This window comes from Anarrhichthys ocellatus, unplaced genomic scaffold, assembly GCF_004355925.1.
Source record: "Anarrhichthys ocellatus isolate YVR2014 unplaced genomic scaffold, GSC_Weel_1.0 scaffold13, whole genome shotgun sequence".
NCBI lineage: Eukaryota > Metazoa > Chordata > Actinopteri > Perciformes > Anarhichadidae > Anarrhichthys > Anarrhichthys ocellatus.
In genome coordinates this window covers 7,047,266-7,071,044 of record NW_022280043.1, presented here as the reverse complement: position 1 = coordinate 7,071,044, position 23,779 = coordinate 7,047,266, and the positions used below count along the sequence as shown (strand labels likewise).

Here is a 23,779-nt window from a genome sequence, read left to right as displayed (position 1 = left end):
CCCCCCCCAATGCAATCACATCAGCACTGCTGGTAAGTTTGATTAAGTACTGAAACAGAGCCGCCCCATATGTTCTCCCCCAAGACATTGACTTGCACTCTTCGTGAAGCCGAATCAGAGTGAGGAGGAAGACAGGGTGTCAGAGCTGAGGGAAAGAGAAAATGACAGAATAGAGAACAGAGTGGGGGTGAATGAGACGAACGTGTGGAGGGTTAAGGAAGACACAGCACCGGGAAATGATCCAAAGGTTAGGCAAGAGATAAAGTATAGATGGCTTCCCGTAACTAATTTGGCTCCCGTAAGCACGGAAAGGCCTCATTGGGGACATTTTCTGGGAGCGTAAATTACATCTCACTCTGGCTCGCTCTGCCTCCACGTTTACTCCATCACTCGCTGTAGGGCTCTTCCATTTCTGCCTATTGCCCATCTGGCGCCCAGATATCAGGCCGACAATCTAAGGCCTTTTCCGTGCCGAGCCATTCCACACTAACTGCACGGATAGAGGCTCTGCCGTAAGTGCTGTGAATCAGGCTGCCCTGTTTTGCAAGTGAGCGACCAGCCAGCGGTGTGTTTTATGAGATAGCGGGGACTGATAGCCATAATAGAGCGGTGGAACTAACCAAATGGACCCTTTCTCCTCAGTGGTCCATATCTCTCTTTCTCCCGCTATTGCCAACTCTTCTCAGCATGCAAATGAGAAAGGACAATAAAGGTGAACTCGGACTTGAACAGAAGTCTGACATTTAGTTGCCATTTAGTGCAGGGGGGGGGGGGAGATTTACCTATCTGTGGGGAATAGCTCACTGACAATGCTCTCGCTGCCATGGAGGGGAAATTCCGGGGGTTGGTGGGGTGGAGAGATTAGTGTGGTGTACTTCCAGGAACAGTGGACTGACTCAATCGCTCTCTCTCAGTCCCCTGTGGATTTCTGTCTCTATCTATATTCTATTTTTCCCGCTTGCCACATTATGTAGCTATATTAGACAATTTTCTCATTCTTTCTTCCTCCTCCACTCTCTCTGTCACACATGCCCATGCACGCAGAGTCAATATCTATACTGTAGTGTCTTTGTTGTGATGAATTTTGCCGCGAGATGGCCGGTTGTTACATCAGGGAATGTGTGCGCTGTTCCCTACGTGAGCCCAGCACAAAGGAAGCGAAGAGAGGGACAGAATAAAACAGAGATGGAGAGTGACGGAGAGGTTTCACAGTCAAGTCAATACAAAGTGAGTCTCGAATGAGAATCTATGGACATCGAGCCACTGTCACCCAGGCTGTTGTTAGCGTTGTTTGTTGTCAGCATTTTTTTCTCACCATTGATTTATACTCTTTTCTTGGGGAACAAAAGGAAAATTGTTGCATGTTCAACTCCTCTCTGCGCTTTCTTTTCTTTCTCCCTTATTATGGGGTTAGTGCGTATAGCTCATTGGTCTGAGGTCCAAGTTCGGCTTATGGGATTTTTACTCCTCGTTTCCAAATTGTTGTATTCTTTGTACACTGTGTATACAATTGTAGTATTTAGCATGTCTCTCGCTGATTCAGAGGGGCAGCACTACTCTATTTAATAGCTTTCCTAAAAGGATTTTTTTTGGTTGTGCACTGAGCTTTATTTGCATAGCAGTTTTTAAAAGGGTTACCAAGTGCGTCACAGCAAGTAAAACAATAATGATTAAAACCTAATAAGATCAACAATAAAAGCGCCAGACACTAATTAGAAAAGGGCTTACAGAGGAATAAAGCAAGCAGTTACAAAGAGAATGAATGAATACGTTTTAGTTTAGGATGGCCCAATCAGTGCTGGGGAAAATGAACAACACTCCCTCAAAGCTGGAAATGTGAGAACCAAGACATCTGTTATGTTGTATCAATGTACAGCCTGGAGCTGCTCTATCGAGACTGACTTTGCAAACTCTCTCTGAACTTTTTATATCAAACTGAGCTTTAGATTTAGCAGCACTATCAATTCAAGAGCAGAAAATTGTCTGCGGTGCTGTCACAGCCACTATTTCTCCCTTGTTTTGCAGTTTTTCCGCTGCAGCGCTGTCAATGGGAGTGACATCACAAATTAGAGGGGAAAAAAACTCTTGTTCTCGATAGAACTGATGGTTTGCTAATACAGAGCAAACTATTTTGAGGCTAAGGAACAACTGATTCCAAAGCTGATGTCATACCACTCAGTTAAAGCAGCCCTTGCTTCTCCTGTGCACTTGCCAATTACTGCCTGTGTAAAGGTAAATGTACAGTATTTTGAATGTACTATATTTTTCATATATATATATATATATATATATATATATACATATACACTTTGGACCTGTAGCTCAAATAACCTGCGTCCTTATCGGCAAGAAGAGCGGAAACAATTGCAGCAACTCTCACTTTCTTGGCCCGTAAAATGCAACGTCAGCCTAACTACATCTACAGGTCTGAACTGACATTACCTCCCTGAAAGGTGGTGCAGCTTTGCGCTAGCCTGGCTCCAGACCCCTGAAATGCCGGCCACATGGACGATTTTTCTGGCCGTTCAGAATGGTCCTGTGTTTTGAGAATCTTTTTTAGAACTATAGTTGAAAAAAACTATAGTTGAAAAAGAGTCGAGCCAATTAGGAGGGTGCAGGTAAAATACCAGGAGCCTTTGGCTATGTTGAAGCCGGCAACCAATTTAGTCATTGATGAGACAGCTTAAATAAAAGACTCAAAGGATCTCTTTCTTATCACTCTCAGTGCAGTGTGAAGGATTTGGTGACATCTAGCGGTGAGGTTGCAGATTCCAACAAACTGAAAATTAAAATACCAGCCTTCCAGAAACTGAAAATGGCTAACTTGAACACAATGTCAGGCCAAACAAAAAAAAAGTGTAACAAAATGATAAATCGGTCTGATTATGTAGCTAGGTGTGCACAGATAGGAATGGTCAGTCAGGGAGAAAACAGCCCCCCCCCCCCCCCAGAGAACCTGCAGCGTGCTAAATGAGATTGTCAGTGAGGTATAAACCCATTTACTGAAGTGCTTCACATCCAAAAACAAATTCAAAATAAAGCAAGCAAAAGCCTGCCAGTAAAATGTGTTGATATATGACACTCCCTTTGTCAGTCTTAGCTTGTGTGTGTGTGTGTCTGATATATATTTCGAGCGAGCAAAGCACCATGACAAAAACAATTCTTAATGCTCTCTGTCTGTCCCTGAAGCATTAGAAAACAATGAATCGATTACACTGACCCAGAGTAAAGTACTTTTTGTTGCTGTTTTCCCATTGTTTCATTCTTTATAGATGCATGAAAACAGCATTTAGCTTGTATTTGAATTTAGTCTCACTTCACATGCAGATTGTGATTCTTTTCTACCAATGACTGATGACCTTCCCTCTCCTTGTTCTTGCCTCTCTTCCTCTCACTCACCCCCCCCATCTTCTCTCCCATCACACCTTCCCCTCTTTTCCCTCCCGCCTCGGCCACCTCTCCCAACAACCCCATCCCATGCTGTGTCACTTCCGCGCTCACCTCCATCTCACTTCTACTCTTTCCATTATCTTTGTCCACCCCCCCAGCCCTGAAGGACGACCGTTTCCAGATGGTGCTCTTCTCGACACGGCTGGTGCGCATCACCTTGACCAACGTCAGCGTGTTGGATGAGGGCGGCTACTTCTGCCAGCTCTACACGGACGCCACGCATCACCAGGTGGCCACGCTCTCTGTTTCAGTGCCCCCGGAGACGCCCACGGTGGAGGTGAAGCAGGAGGCCGTGGAGGGCGGCGAGGTGGAGCTCACCTGTATGTCGCCGCGCAGCAAGCCGGCCGCCACCCTGCGCTGGATTCGTAACGGCCGCGAGATAGCAGGTATACCCGGACATGGCCGACAATGGACTAATGGACAGTTAGATGATTATGAGAGATACATGAGGAAACTAATGGGGGAATACGGGGCAGGTGAAGTGAAATGGGTGGATCAATTATCACAAATTGAATGCTGAATAAAAGGAGGATGGGTGATTGATGGATAAATAGATGTAATAGCGGATGAGTTGATGGGAGCAGGTTGAGATGGATGGATGGAGTAAATTAAGGTTTTGGCTGTGGGGCTGCCAAAATCTCTCCTCTCCTCTTGTTTCCATGATTTTGATCAAGTATTCTTTGCAATATTTGAAGGAGACGATCTAGTTTCAAATGATCATACACACTTTTTGAGATGTTAACTCTGTTAACTTTTCTGCCTCCATTCCTCTGAGAAAGAGTCATAAGTTCACAGAGGAAGTATATCCACGTTGATGCGTTGACAAGGCAGACATGAACAGGAAGTATTAGAAAGACCTTTCTGTCTCTAATGCGTCCACTAGTCAAACTCTCTCCCTATCAAAACAGATATCTCCCCTCTCTCTCTCTCTCTCTCTCTATATATATATATATATATATATATATACAGTATATCTCCCTCCCTACGCTCTCTCTTGAAAATTCTATTTCAAATGTGTTTTATTCACACATATCTGACAACTCCATTTCATGAAAGTACAGATGCTACATACGCTCCAGATTTTACACTTTTCTCTTTCTTTCACACGTTCACAGAGAGACACTTTAACTCGCCGTCATCTCACTCTCCTCACTTCTTTGCTTCTGATAAATCTATGAGCCATCCTTCAGTCTGGTACCTTGATCTATCCTTCTTTCTAACTTTCTGCCTCCCTTGACTTCTCTCCGTTAAAGGGGCACTCAATAATACATCTGAGACCAATCTTTCCCTTGCCTTCAGTCTGTTTAACCCCCGAGAAATCACTTTTTTGCACTCCGCCGTTAAATCAGCATTTGTGTAAAATACGTTTTGATTAGAATTCCTCAAAAACCGTGTACTGTTGACTGAGCACGAACAAGAAAAACCTTGGGGACTAATTTATGCAAAGCATCTCTGACTCAGGCTTATGGCTATTCTTTTTTTTTATTATTCAATTCATCTCAGATTATTAATAAATACAGACAGTTTTGTTTAAAAGTACAAATCGCTGCCAAATGTGTTGCATTATTCATTAATTCACTCACCGCCCTCAAATAACTCACACAGACCAGATGAAATCGTGTGAGATAATCTGGTGTCAACAGTTTTCGGGACATGCATTGAGCACTGTTTTGCCGTCGTCTCTTTTACTTTCTATTTCTGTCTGACACTCGTCTCTTTCATCCAGTCTCTTCCCTTTTTCTCTGTCAGAACACGCCTGTCAGCGTCATTCTGCCTCTGCCCTCTCTGTCCTTCCCTTCTGCTCCTTCCCTTTCTCTTCATCTAATCTCCCTTTCTTTTTTCCCCTTTAAATTTGACTGGTGACAAAGACTTGACGCTCCTCAGCTTGGTTATCGGTCGCAAGGGCTTTAATAGTCAAAGAGACAGAGAGGGGCCACACTTTCGTCGTCCTCGCCTTTTTAAACTATCGCTCCTCTCCTCTCGTCCTGTTTCCTCCCCTCTCTTCCTCTTCTCATCTTCTCTGATCTTCTCCTGTTTCCTCTCTTCTTGTCTTTTTCCCTTCCCGTTTCCTCCCTCCTGCTCTCCTCGTGTTTCCTCTTTTTTCCTTACTTCTCCTTTCATTTCCTCTACTCTGGATTTCTCCCTTCCCCCTGTTTCCTCTCTTCTCCTGTTCTCATCTCTTCTCCCTTCCTCCTGTTTCCTCATTTCATCCCATTTCCCCCTCCCTCCACACCCCTCCCCTCTCTTTTGACAATGAGTTAAATGAACTGTGACACTAAAGGTTAGAGGCAGATCCCAACAGATATGGGGAAAGCACTCTTTAATTAAGACACTATCTTCCCACCGCTGCCTTATTCCTGCTCATCTGCACCCACCACCGTCCTCTCTCACGCTTCAATTGGGCCTGCTCTCATTTACTCGCTGGCAATAATTGAAAACTCAGCGCGATATAAGTAATATTGTTGTGTTTTGCCTCAACAAGCACAAACTCCCAATACGTGACCATGTCACCCCCGCTGTTCATCCTCCCTCCTTCTGTCTCCCCTCCGCCTCTGTTCTCGCATATTTCCTCCACGCTGCATCTGGCTTGACACTCTTATCGTCCTCTTTCATGTCTGGACTTGTCTCACCGCAGCCCTCCTCGACCCCGTCCCAAATCAATTATGCCCGTTTTGCTGCTCTCTCTCTCTCTCTCTCTCTCTCTCTCTCTCTCTCTCTCTGTCTATGCGTTCCTTTGCCTTTCTTCTCTCACCCTGGTCCTTTGACGCCCCCCTCTCGCCGTGTCTGCCTCAGTTAAAATCTGAATTCGGTTATGCATATCCTCTCTTTTTATCCCCCGCTCTCCCCCATCTCTCTCTCACTTTCTTTCACTCAAGCTCACACACAAATTATTCAGTTGATTTGCCATCTGCTAACAAACAGTTCTGCCGCTCATAATTGCCACGAAATATAGATGAAATTGCTTTCTCTTTTACTCTCTTATTCTGTCCTCCACCGCTCATCTTCCTTTCTGCAGGTACCTGGTGCTGCTGAAGAAAAGCTCATTCATCGGTCACCAACTTCTTCTTCCTTTCATTCTGCTCACTTCTTCTATCCGCATCTGTGCTCTCCTCTAAATGTCTCTTATTTTCCCTCCCTGCATGTCTCGCTCCCTCTCCCACCATACATGTGATGTCTCAGCAGGGAAAAAGGAAGAACGGGCATGTTTTCGCTGCTAGCTTCATTCTCGGGCACCCTACCAGTCTTCTTTCCCTCCATCATCTCATCCCGTCTTCTTTTCCTCTACAGGTGTGGAATCTCAGCAGGTCAACGCGAAGACCTTCAGCGTGTCCAACACCATCCGGCTCCCGGTAGAGAGGAAAGACAACGGGGCGGCGCTGAGCTGCGAGGCGTTCCACCCAGCACTCGGCGGGCAGAAGAGGATTCGACATTACCGCCTGGATGTGAATTGTAAGTCTCTCCTTCAGGCGAAGTGTGTTTGTGTGTGTGCACTTCACATCAAAGCGCTCTCTATCCATCTTGGAAACAACTGAAATAACATAATGTTCATTGCCAAATCTTTATTTTTTTACTTAAAAAGGGTAGCAGCCTCATTTTTCAAATGCTGGATGTCTAATTTTAGAATGAAGCTCATTTATACACAGTCCAGGATTTTGACAGGGATATTCAAAGATGCCCTGTATGAGACCTGCTCTCATTAAAACCTAATACCTACAAAACTTGTCATGCAGAGAGCTGACAGTATCGGGCCTGCGGCCAGACTGGGGTCCCGGCTTGTGGTTTAAGTGGCTCGCCAACATCAGCTTAGAAAGCCTGGGTCACATTACTAGGCTATGTGCAATGATACCTGTAATGTTTGTGGGATTGATTGAATGTTTTTTCACACAAATTGGTGTGCTGTGAAATCTCCTTTTAAGGCAGGCAAAAGCAAACAGTGAAAATACTGAGAGGTTTAAATTTATTATTGGCTTAAGTCAAATATTCACTCAGGGCAACCAGTTCAGATAGAAACATGTTTTTATTTTAAGCTGAAATTACAATATTTTCTCAAATTTCGAGACAGTTAAGAGGGATTGATCTTGAAAATGTCAGACAGCTCTAATCCATATCCTTGGAAAAGTCTGATGAAATTCATTGTTGGATAAATTAATATGAAATGTTAATCCATTGTGTTTCTATCCCATCAAACATGTCAAGTTTAATTCTATTACTTTAGTTTTGACCCTTCTTTCTTTTGTTTTTTTGTGAGGACAAACAAAACTTTCTTACAATTCAGTAATGATTCATATTTAATGATGATATTCATTGTTGTTGTGTTGTCTGCACATCCTTTTTTGAAGTTCAGAATACAAATTAACACATCAATTGAGAGGCACCAGATGTAGATTCTCAGTCAGTCGTTGATACATCAATACTATTTGTTTTCAATGAAAGTTGATGCTAAAAGTACGCATAATCATTTTCTCCACCAATGTCACTGATGCTATTCGACAAGTCGACAAATAGTCAATAAATCCTTTTGTTCTCTCCTCATATTCGTTTTCCTGCCAGTATAATGGGATTCTTATCCCATACTACATCAACAATTTTGGATAGTCAAACATCCCATAGGCATATATAAATATTTACCGTTGGTGCTATTATTCATATGTAGCGAGTAGGCTACTTCTGCATCAGTCTTTGAGGACAAATTAATTTGGCACATGTAGCCTTTACTAAGGTTTGTTGATAGATCACAATGATTAATATTCAACGGTTTTGTCTATCTGTAAGCTGGTGGTTCCTCCAGCCAGAGAACTGGTAATAATGACCAACTGTCAGCGGGGATTTGGCTTCCCATCGCTCTGTCACTGAAGCAAGTGCAGTACAGCATCTGCTGGAGCGGTGGGCTGCTTATGATAACAGGTGTCTCAACTGTAGGATTGTCGGCAGGTTGCCTTGGAAACAGACGTCAAAGACCCTTCCTCCTGACAGTTTTTCACTTTCCACTTGTCCCCCCCCCCCCTTTTTGTTCCCTCGCTGTCTCTGTCTCATTCCTGATTTTCTTTTCTGTTCTCTCCGACTGTCACTCCATTTTGATCCCTCCCGATCCATTTTGTTTTCTACTGTGCCTTTCTTGTTTTATCTCTCACATGCACACTCATTTATCTCTTTCTTTCTCCCCACAGTTGCACCAACAGTCAGAATTGTTCCTCCCTCTGGCATTTTGCGAGAGGGCGACTCGCTCAGCCTCACCTGCTCAGTCTCTGGGAACCCTCTGTAAGTGCGTGTGTGTGTGTGTGTGTGTGTGTGTGTGTGTGAGTGCTAAATTGTTTTGTGTTGGTGTGATAAGATGGTGGTACCAACCACATGCACACCTACAGCAAGCAAGTTCATCCTGCACAGCACATGTGCTATCATTGGTATTGCTATTGGCAGTAAAGGAAACCTCACTTCACTGGACTCTAAGTCACTGCTGTCCTCTAATTTGAATGACGGCCTGTTTTGCTATTCTAAAAATGTGTTTAAGCTGTTCTCTTTGCAGCTCTTACTATGAAAAGTAATGCACGGTAATTCATATATATCCCACAAAACCAAATTTGTTTGTAATCCATGTAATATTGAACCAGGAAGTATAAAGCACTAACAACTTCACTTACGGAGGAGGTTGGGGATGGATGGGTGGGTTCAAAAACATGCATATAATAACTTTATTTATATTACACCTTTTATAACAGTTTACAAAGTGCTTTGAAGGACAAACCAAAACACCAGACTTTTACCCAGGAGACCACTGTTGGTGTCCGGTGTGAAACCAGAAGTCTACATGGATTTATTTATCACGTAACTTCCATACATAAGTAATAAGCCAAACGTTGACTTATTTGTCACATAACTTTGGTACTTAACTAATGTCCCTTGCATCCCCTAAAACCATAATCTCAGGGTTTCAGGAGGTATGATGGCTTTTTGTAGTTTGAAAAAAAACATTGAATCATAGATGCATTCAGTTTCACCTTCAACAAGAAATGCAAAGGGCACATTTACAAGCTGGCACAAAACGCTGCTTGAGAAGCTTTTTTTTTGGGTATGTCATAGCAGTGTGTTATTGCGTTTTCTCTCATTCCTCTGAATTCCTGACAAAAATAATCAGAAAGTATAAAAGGTTTGTATCGACAAAGCGTTTGTGCGTGAAAAGCTGCAACGAGTCCTGACAAATCGGCTTAAGAATACACAGAAAGCGTTTGATTGACGGCAACATGCAGGAGGTTGCCAAGTTCAACGTCAATCCTTACAAACACTACATTTTTACAAAATGATAATATGGGACAGCAAGTATTCACGTTAAAACTGTTTTGGGAAATTGTTTTGAGCTGCTATGAGAATGACATTTAGGTTGTACCATTACCAAACGGCTGGTAACTGCATTGATTCATTTGCTTGTATCCTCCACCATTGGTATGGTACACAGCCTTCATGGGCTTACAGGACACTTGACAACAACAACAACAACCACATGACCAGTCATAACATGCAGCTCCACAAATTGAATGAAAGAAAGAAATGGAGAAAATGTCAGAATATACAATTTCCATGCCATAAAGCTGTTATTATGATGGATACAGTGTTCTCTGTCTTAGTGTAGTTTGGAAGTAGCAGCTACATGGACAGATACTACTCTACAGGGCTCTACTTTCATTCTGGGTTGAACTTTTTACTTGCTTTGGTTCAGGTCACATTTAAGCCAGAGCACCTTTTCTAAGTACAAGTGTAGAATAAGCTTATACGTCAGAGCAGAAGGTCCTACTGTGAGTCCTGCTGTGTGTTTATAAGTGTCTGCTGGTAATGTTTCTTTGTATTTTCTCAGAGCAATTTTCAAAAACAATGAAAATAATACCAATGATGATGTTCTTTACATTATCATTGCAGCGGGGCAGTTTAGAAGATTTAGAACCGAGTCTCAACACACAGATGAACACAGATACAGCAATCGTCCGTTTAATTTATGGGCCACAGAGATGAATCAGAAAGATGATCTGTGAATATCATACAGACAGCTTTATTACATGTACTGTTTTTACAAGTAATTACTTTACACCTTACATAAAATGTTGTTGCTATAGCGGAAACATCCTTGAGTCACCTCTAGCTGCTCCAGTGGAGCTTTTCACTGGCTGCCGCATGAAACAGTGTTTTCTCCTGGACGCCTACCAAATGTATGAGAGTAAAGCAGGCCATCACTGTAAGGAGAACATCTGCACTTTATTAGCCTTTCAACACAGGTTCCAAAAAAAAAAAAAGACAAATGAGTGAGAGCTTCTCCCTCAAAGTAGCTTAAAATAGCCAGCTGCAAACAAGAGATCTTACCCCTTCTCTCTTTATTATGTGTTGTTGCAATGAACACGAAGTTGACCTCTCTCTGTATAATTACTGTCCCACATAATTCCAGGGGCCTTCCTTGGAAACTTCAAGTAATTACCAAGTACTGCTAATCTCCACCAACTTCAATGTGTTCCCTATAATTACTACAAGATATCTTGGTGCATTCTAGGCACCATCCTTAGCTACTTCGTATCATCTTCTTTCAAGGAAATTATTAGGAAATAGACTATCAAAAATGAAGTACGGCCACATGCTGTCCTCCACAAATGATGAAGGCCCCCTTTTGGGCCATTCAATTCCACATGCATCATCCCTTGAACTATAATTGAATTCAAACCAACGGTGTTTAACTTATCACATGTACATTTACAGTATCAACAAACCAATCAGGATATTTTTGTAATCATGACAGCATAGTGACGCAGTGTTTCATCACAACCACAAGAGTTGTGTCTGTGGTATCGCCTGACATTTTTGTTTTTCAATGCTGACGATTAAGAGTATAACAGCACATCAGCAGCATTGACACACATCTGTACTAGACAAGGATTATTTTAACATAAGCACGCAAACATGAATACAAATATGTGTGTGTGTGTGTGTGTGTGTGTGTGTGTGTGTGTGTGTGTGTTTGTATGTGTTGTGTTTGTGTGTGTACGTATATATAGATATAGATAAACAACTGCCGTTCAAAGGTTTGGAGTCCCCACACTGGAGTCAATTCCTTCTATAATGACTTCTTTAAAAAATAGAAAAAAGAATAATTCAGAAACCAAATTTGAATTAGTTTTGTCCCCGAATGCAGAAGAATTAATTGATTAAAGCTTATGTTTACTCCACGTCCTCAGTTACATGCCAGGGGAGAATACTGCTGGAACCATTTTTCCCCAAAATACACATTGATTTAGATTTTTTTTTTTCCAGTCAGAAAAGCAGAAGTGACCCAAGTGCTTGCATTTGGGCTCTAAATATTTTGGGTAGCTGTTATTATTTGGGTCCCCTGCAGACTACTCAGTAGTTAGATTGAATAGGTTTAAACTGTGATTTGTCAGTCATCATAGTATGTTCAGCTGATATTCTGTGATCCAATTTGTATTGTCACATTTTAAGAATAGCTTTGCTGAAGCAACACACCTGCTAATACTCCAGCTTGATATTTCTTCCCTTTAAAACTGCACACATTTGCTAAGCTTCCAGTTTCTCTTACCAGTGACGGGTGATTTCTTCTGTTCTTATTCAACTGTTGCTCAGAGGGATCTTTGTCTCTTATAATAAAGTAAAAGTAATAAATGTTGAATCCAAAAACTGCCACATGGAAACAATGTAGACCCTATCTTGGGAAGGGTATGAACATTTGTAAACAGTCACAGACGCTATTCTCATAAACTTCAGATTTCCCAACGGAGTCTCTCATTATTAGACATCATCTCTCTGGAAATCTATAGCTCGAACCAACGGTGCGAAGGGATATAAGATTGACACCTTGTCCAAGGCACTAGAGAAAGTTAAATCAAGTTATATAACCCGAACCTGACATTTACTGTTTGATGGACAGATAAAAACCACCTGATCCATATTTTATTGCATGAAGGACAGAGAGAAAAGAAGCTTAAGACGAAGGCAGAGAGGTTACCAGCAAAGTGTAAATGTGGACATATCGTAAACTTGTATGGGACTCTGTGTGCGATGGTAGAGCTTCTAAACCCAATCAGTATTCAACACTTTTAAGAGCCAGCTATGAAATAAAGCCTTTTTCTGGTGTGTTCGCAGCCCTTTGTGCACTTTCCAGAAGGGTATTGGGTCCTAAGCTCTTAAACTCTCCCCTAGATGGTCTGTCTGTCTGTGGGCATCAAGTCCACCAAAGCTCCCCAGTAAAGCTGCATGCAGCCAAAGTGTTTGCGTGTGTGTGTGTGTGTGTGTGTGTGTGTGATGACTTTAGTGAAATCCCACAGTGAGGACTGGCTGAGAAGTGTATTGGCTATAGCCCCACTAAGGCTTTGTAACGGCTGGTTGGGAACTCTGTGTGTGTGTGTGTGTGGGTGTGTGTGTGTGTGTGTGTGTGTGTGGGTGGGTGGGTGGGTGGGTGGGTGTGCGGTGCATGCACAAGTATGTGACAGTGAGAGATGGGACAGCGGGCCACTCTGGACTCTGACCCTTATCTCACGCTGAACTGCACACACACTCGCGCACACACACACACACACACACACACACACACACACACACGTTACTGTCCCGTTGTCGCCCTCCCGCTTGCTCCCTGGCCCTGTTAACTGCCTATTAAGTATTAATGACCAATTATATGCCACTTCCTTTTGGTGGAGGGTACACTTATTGTTTGTCTGTTATTAGGAGGAGAGATGCAGATGACGTCTTGTCATTTTGCTTAATTGCCCGCTTGTTAGTGTTTGAAGGACCTACCGTGTGTGGGAGTATATATATATATATATATATATATATATATATATATATATATATATATATGTGTATATGTGTGTATGTATATGTATGTATGTATATATGTATGTATATATATATATATATATATATATATATGTGTGTGTTAGAGAGAGAGAAACAGAGGGGCATTTTGTTAGTGCGTGTTGGATGAGTGAGGGAGTGTGTGTGACTAAGCAAGAAAGAGGTTTAATTAGCCGTCCTGAGGGATTAGAAACTAGATGAGTCAGGATTTTAATCTGTCCAGGGTGGCATGAGCCATGACACTCAGCCAGACACACACACACGTACACACACAGCGTTGTTCGCCAGGATGTCTAAGTAATCCTCGCACCTCCTGTCTCCTTTGCCTTCCCGTCTTTCATGACCAATTCATTTTGTCCGCCTGCTCCTTCCCTTCATCTCCCGGCACACCATTTCTTCATCTCTCTCCTCTAGCAACACTCTTTCCACCCTTCTTCTTTCTTTCTTTCTTTTTTCTCCACTCTGCTCATCTGACACCCTATTTCTACCTCATCTGCCCTCCCTTACCTCCTGCCAACCCTTTCACACCATCACCGCCCTCTGACCATCCATCTCCTCATAATTGGTCGGGACACAGCCCTCTGTTGCCATTGGCTCCTTCTCCAAGCCCCTTTTATACTTTCTTCTCATGTCAACTTTCCCTTGTGGGCTTCTTTACACTCCTTCTTCACCTTTCTTTTTATAGCATCCCCCGGTGCCTGTGCTTCGATCCCTTGTCTTCTTTCAGTTGCACATTTTGAATACCCTTTAGCACCTCCGGGTTTTACTAAATGTATTTAAAGGAATACTTTGCCTGCAAAATGACCAGTTGTGTATCGATTACTCACCCCGTTACCTTGAATTCTTGAAGAGAACTTTGTTGTTCTCACATGCCTCCAGGGTGGGAGGAGAATCAAATAACAGAGAAAAGTCCTGATGAATTGAAGTAAACGGGGGCCGCTGTTTTACGTACTTTACTTGGGCATAGCACGGTCTCACACTTGGGCAGGCACGTTACTCATCCGTGCGAGTCCGAAGTGTTTTCGGTGGTAAGGTTTTAGTGAAGATGTGTTTGGGTTCTGCACATACGACTAGATAGATAAGACTTGGATTGTGCTGCCTGATTTGTATGAGAGTTTGTAAACAGATGTTTTGATATACTGTAGTTTTGCTGCTGTTAAACGCAGCCCCCCCCATTTACTTCAATTCAAGACTTTTTTCCGTTTTGGGATTCTTTTGGGGTGAGTAATTGACAAACAAATGGGCATTTTTTGGGTGGAGTATTCCTTTGAGACTATTATTCTACTGTGGTATTAGTTAGACAGGACAAGTCAACACATTACAAAGTAGTGCATTAGTGCAGAACACGTGTGGTTGTAGAGATAACATGAAAAACTAGTAGAATTAATAATATACAATATCGCAGCATTTATTTGGCATATGTAAGAGGTTGAACATAATACTGTGGCAGGATTAAGTTAGACTATTTGCCAATATGAGTGTGCATGCATGTGTGAGGCTATGTGAAGCTCAGGGGCAAGTTTATGAAGTTGGAATTCTGAAGTGAACGGGTAAAGCTAATAATTATTTCAACGAATTTATTCATTTCTTTTTCAATTGATTAACTAATCGTTATGAAATGTCAAAAGAAATACATAATTATTTCCCAGAGCCAAAGATGATATCCTCAAATGACTTCTTTTGTCAAACCAACAGCCCAAACCCCAAAAATACTTAGTTTACTGTTATGTAAAGCAGCACATCTTCACAGCAGAGAAGCTGGAAACAGCAAATGTTGGACATTTTTCTTTGAAAATTGATTTCAACAATGAATCAATTATCAAAAACCAAGGGAATTGATTGACATATCCTTTCAGCGCTTTTAAACATGAAACCTCTCTCTGTCTCCTCATCAGGCCCAGGAACATTCAGTGGTCCAAGATTAATGAGTCCTTACCCGAGAGGGCAGAGATTTCTGGCCCCACCTTTCAGATTTCCCGTCTCAGCCAATCACACAACGGGACGTACTTGTGCCAGGCCCAGAACAACTATGGACGCGCTGCCGATCATTACACCCTATTGGTCTATGGTGAGTAGATGGCTTGACGGTTGATTATATGTTGCAAGTTTTTGTGTGTGCTTGAAAAGTTTGCTCCATTGATTCCTTTTCTCCATTGTTTTCATATCCAGTTTTAGTATCCCAGGTAATTGTTCACTGCTAAGAATAATGTTACGTTCAATGGATCTTTTGTTTGTTACATTTCTTTTTCTTGTGTTTTGATGTTATTGTTTTGAGAAATCTTTTATATTTTATCGATCCTTTTATCTTCCCAGTGTCTTTGGAGTCTGGCTATTCTGGCACTGGGCGACAGATCCATTAAATCTTGATGCTTGTCTCATCTGTCTTTCGGCTTTATTTGTTTTCCTGATTCGGTACACAGCAGGAAACCTCTGCTAAAGCTCCTCCTGAATCAATTCAACAGAGATATTGATTCCTCAGGACGACGTGGGCTACCGTGCTCAGATACTAGTCACCAACATAATTATTCAGGCTATCTCTTGTAAAGAACCAATTGATCTTGTCCCCTGCGACCCAATCCTCTCTTCCGGGAATTCAGAGTAACTTTAACAGTCAAGTGCGATAAATAAAGATTCGAGATGTTTTGACAACTACATGAATTTCACAATACAAGCTGATATGAAGGAGACAAAGACAACAGACGCACTGCAAAGCATTAATGCAATCTGTTGGAATCCTGCATTTTACCTGGTAACATTTGACAAAAAAAAACAGTGAAACATCTGTTGCATTTAAGATTCAAGCGAATCAACTTTGCTTGTTGCTTGAGCAGAAGTATCAGTCAGTGGGGGGGGGGGGGGGGGGGGAGATGTTGGCTTTTGTTGTCAGCCGTTGCAAGTTTTCCGAGATGTTGCACCTCGATTCACTGGTGGTTTGCTAAATTCTTAATGAAGGTTGACCCAGATATACTGCACACCGTGGCTCAAAGAAGGCGACAGTGGAGCTTGCAACATCACTGGAAATCTTGTTACCATGACAGTTACTTTTCAGAAAATGAGACAAATTGGCCAACTTTCTCCCCGAGTTTGAAGCACATTTTTGAAAACAAGGTTTTTGGATGCGTGTTAATGTTGCGTAATCCACTCATAAAACAACTGAGTAAACTTGCAGTCAAACAGGGACAAAATTGGAATTGTGAGATTTTAATGGGACCGCAGCAAAGCTAGCTCATCATTAGAGGCTTCTATTGTTTCGCATCCAATCCGTGGCCTAATTACACTACTGCCACTCAGCAGGTCTACCTTTTTGCATTATTATTTAGGCTGCTCTCAGCCTTCTGGCTGCTCCTGTCATTGCACCCAAGCACCTGAATTGGAGATCAGAAGCAGACGGATGGAGGGAGGAGAAGCATGATATCTTATGTAACATTTTTAGGCTGCTTTTGGTTAGCGCCCCCTCATCTATCTATCACACTAACACTCTCTTTTCTCTCTCACATGCACACACAACAATCGCACACTCTTGTACAAGCACAGCATCAAACAGCACACATAATGGCAGCTTTCCACAGGCATCAAGGGTGGCAACAGTGGCAAGATGAAAGGTGACATCCGCATCCACTCCCCCTTTCCTGTTGTCTCTCTCTCTGTCTCTCTCTGTCTCTCTCCCGCTATCCTAGAAGGTTAGACATGTCGAGCTTTGATGTGTGTTGCCACCTCTGTAGAAAAATGTTCTGTCTCTCTCCCTCCTCCTCAGCTTCCTCCCTCACCGTTTTTGAGCTGTCTTCTTCATTTGATCTTCTGTCTGCCGTTTCGTCTTTCCTAAATTTCGTCATTTATCTTTTTTCAATTTTTTTTTCAATTTGATTTATCTTGCAGTTTTTTTTCCTATTATTATGGAAAAAAAGGGGTACATTTAAAGTAAGGAATCTTACTTCGATCAAAATCCATAAAAGACCAGAAATCCACATAACCAACATAAGCCAGGCTTCAACTCCTTTGCTCTGCACCACGGATTTCCAGCAATCAGCTTCTTAAACCCTCCCGCTGTATCCGCGTATCAGTAGTGGTTTGCTGTAGTTCAAAAAAAAAACATGTACTCGCCCACGAGGCAGATTGTTTCAAACCTTATCTCAAAGAGCTCAGAGATGTTGATTCAGCCATCATATTAATCTGCAGACGACAGAAAGTCACTTTAGATTTTCCTCCACGCCACAGCTAATAATCTGACTAACGTGGTGTTGATTCTCTCGCAAGAAATGTCAGATAAACTCATTCATTCAGGCGATGATGTTTCCAGTGATATGTGTGTCTTTGTAAATATTAGATTATTATGAAACAGTGTGTGTGCTCTACATCATTGCTAATGCAAATAAACCAAGATGGATGGTTTAATATGGTGTTAGTGAACTTCTACTTTTTGATGATTGAATACCAAGTTCATCAGTCAGTATTGCAAATAAATACGATTCCATTATGTAAAATATGTTAAGATGACTCATGACTCTAACAGAGAGTGCTTTTTTTCTTCCTAGAACCCACATTGTTATTGCAGGTGTCTTATTTATACTTTTTTCAAACTGTGAATATCTCATTTAGTAACAAAGCTCTTTGCTTATTCCTTAAGACTTGCGATATAAAAACAGATACTCTCATTGTTGCAGCTTTTCTTATTCTTATTGTTTTTCTTTCATTCACAACTCTCCATCCATCTCTCGTTGTCTTCTCCCAATCCCCATTCCTTTCCTCGACATCCGTCCTCTCCTTTACTCAGCCCGCCGGTCTCTCCTCTTTTACACCTACTGTCCACTTCCTCTTCCTCTCTCCACTCCTCCCACACCCTTTCAACTGGTTTTCACATTGTCACCAGTTTGCCCTCTGTTCTCGGTTCAGCTGCAGTTCAGCCTCTTTACTCAAAGAAGGCCGAGGTTTCTTAGAATACGCCACGGAGAGCAGTGAGTGTAACTGAGTGAGGAGTTGGTGGGAATAGATGGAGGGATAAGGGAAGGGGGAAAGAAGGTCGGAGGAAGTGATGGAGGAATGAAAAGCGAGAGAAGAAGGGCGATGGAGGTCGAACGCAGGTTAACATGCACTACCACAACCTGTCAGATAAACGGAATGGCGGTTTAGTTGGCTCCTAGCCTTCCCAGAGGGAATCCCAGAGTGCACTGGGGGAGGAAGGGGGGCAAGGAGGGCGCGCTGGAGGATGTGTGTTGTAAATGATGACTCGGCAGAAAAGAAACAATTTTATTGCAGATGCAGAAAAACTACCAGTGCTCTCTCTCGACTCTCTCCTTCTCATTTCGTGTCAACCTTCCCTCTGCGAGAGTTATCTGCCATCAGGGTCTGTACATGGAGTACAAACTCAGGCAAAAGTGCGTGCCAATTTGTCACAGGTGCTTTAGGCACTGTCACTTTATGAGGAGAGATGGGCTTAATGCTGGCGCAGGAAAACAAAGAGCGAGAGGTGGGAAGCTCTCCGGGGCCGTGGCGACGATGTGATGCACTAAACTTGAGCTTTATTTGACCGGTCATACTTGTGTGTACATGCAAGTCTGTGTGTGAGTGTGTGCGCATGCGCTTTTATGTGTTTATGATTTAGAGAAAGAGTGCGTGTAAGTTGATCGAGGAAATAAACTTTTTGAAACTTTCAGAAAGTCCCTAATGATGTAAATGTGAGAAATTGTTTTGAACGAATAACAGAGCGCACACATTCATACGCATTACACACACAGCAAGTATCTGCGGAATGTGAAATGGATGAGGCCTCTGTTGGTAGTTTCATCTCTGTGCCACCATTGTTAAGGAGAAATTGGATTTTTTTTATTTTTATGTATGTACTGTATATACGCACAGGTGCACGTGAATGTCTGTGCATGTGACTGAGAGGAAAGTGTTGTTGATTGTCTGGTGAAAGCCCGGAGGGCTTCCGTATGTAATTGAACTGAGTTGCTGCACTCAGATGAATCGCCAAGCCAATAAAACCCATTAGAATTGATTTGCATGAGAGAGTGTGGAGAGTGTGTGTACGAGGGAGAGAGAGCTACAGATGAGGGCATACAAATTTCTGGTTTGCATATATGTAACACACATAAATGCGTGTGTGTGTGTGTGTGTGTGTGTGTAGGTGTCCGTGTGTGTGTGTGTGTGTGTGTGAGAGTGTGTGTATTTTGGTGAAACAGAGCAGGGAAGGGAGCACGGGAAGAATAGAGAGACTAATGGTTTCATAGAAAGCATAGGGGAGTGATGGGAAGATGAAATGATGGGTACGCAGCGAGATAGAGAGGGAAGCTAGGTGACCAGGGATTAGTCTGTGTCTCCTCGGCTGTTGTAATGAGCCGTCAGGATAATTGGAATGAAAAACATAGTCCTCCATTTAATGAAGTGAGACTTTCAAAAAACATGGAATGAGAATGAAAGTGGAAAAAGGTTTGGGGCTAGTGGCAGAGGAAGCTAGATAATGCATAGTTCATTTTGGCAGTCTTCCTCCACACACGACAATGCACTTCTATTGGCGTCTAAGTGAATGTTGAATGAGTCCTCAGCCAATCAGTGTCGGCCTTGATGGCCTCCGCAGTGGACCCCTGACCAATGTCCAGCATTCAGTGCACTGATTGACAGCTGGAGCCACCACTGCTCTGGGCGAAGCCCTTATAATCAGGAACACCGAACATGAAAGAATAACGGGGCTCATCCAAAATGGCGGCGCAGTATCCTCAGGCGCACTTCTGCGAGAATGAGATACGAGGAGAAAACGTCATTATCCCGAGTGCCGCCACATCCGTCCCTAGAAATAACATGGGCTGTGTGCCTGATTGGCAGCCATATAGTGTTAATGAATAACAATATGATGTCGGGGAAAAAAAGGACGCTATCGGCCAAGAGGACGACAGCTGTATGGCATTCTCCTTAATTAAGTTGAGGAGAGGCAGTGTGGGAACGTAGTCGCAGAGAAGGGAAACCAGAGAGGCAGCCGAATGAAGGAAAGTAAAGGAGGGAAGGGTGCAAATGAGGGGCGGAGAGTTTGGTCGAAGAAGAACAAGGAAAAAAGAAGTGAGGGATGACGGCGGAACGATAAGAAGAAGTTGAACATAGTGAGAAAGAACAATTTTTAGGTCATTCGTGAAAGCCAAGAGAAATTAATCAGCGTCCAGTTAATTAGTGCGGCAACCCCAGCCATTAATCCTCGGGCTCAAGTGACAACCACGTGCACGCATGCTGGTATCCACACGCACATGCAACATATATGCACTCAAACAGGAGAGCGGCAACAGATGCACATACGTCTATTATTGTCACTTTCTCTCCATCTGGTCCAGTTTCTTTTCCTTTTCCCCCTCTCTCTCTCACTTTACTTCACAGAAAACTCTTCTCATCTCTTTGTCTTTCCCGCAAAATACACTACACATCATGTAATATTTCTTCGCAGAGAGAAGAAGACCAAGGCTTCAAAAATTCAGGAGGGGGGGAGGTATAGTGCTGACATAAGAAGAGTGCAAAAAGAGATTGATGATCTCAGGGCCACTGGGAGAAAGGGAGAGACAGAGGAATACTTACCAATAAATTACTCCTGAGCAGAAAGGGCAGCGTGTGTGTGTGTGTGTGTGTGTGTGTGTGTGTGTGTGTGTGTGTGCTTGTACTGTATTCCTCCTGTTTGCCTTTGTGGGTGTGTTGTATGTGACTTTGCATAGCCAATTATGCATATGTGTGTACAAGTGCACAAACATGTGGTCTGGGTATGTGTGTGCACAAGCTTGCATGTATTTCAAAACAAGCTGTGTGTGCATGTGCGTATGTGTGTGTGTGTGTCCTGAGACTTGGAGTGCATTGACTACCTCGCATATTGCGGTTTTATAGAGAATGTTTGATGAAGTGGCATGTTATTCACTCTTAAAGTGCTGATGCACTCATAGACACACATTCACACCCACTCTTCCATCTCCCTTTTAGTTCTTGTCAGCCATTATTTTTTGGTCTTTAACACCAATATGAACTTGTCTCTTTCTACCTCTCTACCTACCATTGTGTCTCAGCCATTGATTCGGAGAATGTGTCACGATCCAAGCTATTGTTCTGCATTGAATGAGACAGTCCCTGCATGGCACTGCTCCATTGGGAATGCATCTGTCACAGACAATGTCTCTGTCTCTCCTGACATTGTGCCATAGAAAATGTGTCAGTGATAGAGAATGTGTTTTCCTATATATTCCTTTTGCCTCGTAGATGAATGTCAGTCTGCCAGGTATGATTCCCTTCAGCCTTCTGTTTTCAAGCATGTCTTCATCATTGTAAACGTCTTCTTTAACCCCCACAGCTGGCATACAGGCCTGCCAGAGAGCATCATTAGTCCTTGTCCTTATCGCTTGTCAGGGGTTGAGATCGATTCCATTTTGCACACACGGCCAATTTAGGAAAATAATTAGTAACATTTGTCTCTGGTATCGAAATGGCATCGGCCTCAGTTGCTGATCAGCGTGTTTGAAATAAGTCTTTCCTTCCTGCAGTTCTCGTACATCTTCTCCTCCTTCTCAAAACTCATTGGAAGAGACGAACTGTCTCTGAGACTACGTCCAATGATTATCGAGCAGGATGCTGAGGTAGAGCAGCCAAGAAACTCAATTAATATTCACAGTAATAAAGCATGTGTCTTGTTTTATAGGCTGTAGTAACTTTGCTTTGAAACCCTGCAACGCCTCTGTTGAAATGTCACTGCATGTCGTAGATAATAGCATTTGTGTATGTGTGTGTTATCCCATTCCCTGTCTGTCTGTAGATAATGTGTCAGTCACTACCACGGTCCCTCCCACTCCCACCACCCAACCAATCACCTCCCATCCTGCCACCCCAACCCTCCTAACACCCATCTTCGCTCCGGACCCACCAGGTAACATACACACATCTTTTTATTCTGCCTCTGCTACCTTCCATCTCTCTCCTCGTCCTTCCCTGCTCTCCTTTGGTGTCTTTCCCTACCCTAGTCATTTGATAACTCTCAGGTGGCCTGCAAACACACACACACACACACACACATACACACTTCCTCTGCTGCAACCTTCCTTTGCCCTGCATCTACATGAGCGTACGTGCCTGCAGACGCTTTGGTGTGCACCGAGCACAACCTCCCACTCCCTTTTTCTTATCACTGGCTGTTTGATGCTCCCCACACACACATTACCCAGTCAGCGTTTATGTACGTGTGTGTGTGTGTGTCTGTGTGTGCGCACGTATGTGTGCGTGGTCTTTGGTGGGTCTTTTGATGCTTGGTGGGTACTGTTAATGAATCTGCATTAAGAGTTTAAGGAACTGGAAACGACTGACACTGGCCTCTGCAGGGCCAGGGAGATGCTACACAAACACATTTATCTGCAAAGACACATACAAACACACAAACACGCACGTATTCTGCCAGAGAGGAAGATCAGGGATCAAGGTGTGTCTAGTCGTATTCTCCCTCATGATGATGTTACACAGTAGGGGAGGGAAAGTCTGCTTGGCTATGGAGGGTGGAAAGGGTCACAGAGGATAAGACACACGCACATACACTCATTTGATTAATAGTCCCACATGTGTGTATGTATGTGCCCGTGTGGCTCCTAACACACAGGTGTGCACATGTATGGACATCTGTGTGCTCATCCTGTGACTGCAAATCTACAAGTCAATGCATAAAATGATAAAACATCATGAATGACAATACAGCTAAAACAAAAACAATTAATAATAGACAAATATTATTGCCTATAATCATTAATAGCCTGCCTATTATTATCATAGTTTCATTGATTGATTACTGGAAGAAAAAAAAACATGACTGAAAACAAATGGAGTTATATCCTATTTTTTTGGGCATCAAGCCCATTGTTCATAATTTCAGAGAAGCATTTAATGGACAGATTAGACGGTTCCATTATGATTTAAGGCTGGAATATACAGTTAGTTGATAGAGAACCTGTGAACCCTATGCTGGATTTGGCTTAATGTTCAATGCCGTACCGTTAATCGGGCTCCTTTTCTCTGTAGCATTGTGGAAAATCAGTTTTTAAACCAGAAAAACACATTGGGGATGTTGTTACGAGCTCTAAAACGTTGATAGAATGCTCGGATGCTTAAACTTTATCTCCAATTTTCTAAAATGAAAAAAACAAGTTAGCCGACAAACTTTTAAGGAATGATGTCCTCATGCAGCATGATGTAAAAAAATATAACGAGACAATGGTGTTTTAGAAGCTGCAGAAAACGTGCTTGAGGCTGGGTTTGACTTGCCGACATTGGGCTCTGTAGACCTGCACATTACTGCTACGCCAAGCGCCAACACTGAGCATAATTTCTGCCATATAAAAAAACGGAAGCTCTTGAAGCGATAAAAAAAGGTTGTTAAAAATGAAAGCTACATAAATGACCAAAACAGGAAAAACAACAACAATAATGCGTCATACTAGGCTGTTAATGTGTCCCACATTTAGATAAACAGCTGTTTTTTCTCCTGCCA

At 42.7% G+C, this 23,779-nt stretch overlaps 1 protein-coding gene across 4 annotated transcripts in view; it reads left to right on the top strand.

The window, feature by feature from the left end:
- cadm4 (cell adhesion molecule 4) overlaps window positions 1-23,779 on the top strand; it is a 143,377-nt gene that overhangs the window by 113,809 nt on the left and 5,789 nt on the right. For 3 of the 4 annotated variants that reach the window (XM_031852529.1, XM_031852528.1, XM_031852530.1), the window contains exons 3-7: window positions 3,549-3,836; window positions 6,739-6,900; window positions 8,619-8,709; window positions 15,189-15,361; window positions 22,064-22,174. In XM_031852529.1, the coding sequence (XP_031708389.1) occupies window positions 3,549-3,836; window positions 6,739-6,900; window positions 8,619-8,709; window positions 15,189-15,361; window positions 22,064-22,174 (825 nt within the window). The remainder of the gene's footprint in view (window positions 1-3,548; window positions 3,837-6,738; window positions 6,901-8,618; window positions 8,710-15,188; window positions 15,362-22,063; window positions 22,175-23,779) is intronic. The other variant, XM_031852531.1, reaches the window with a different exon arrangement.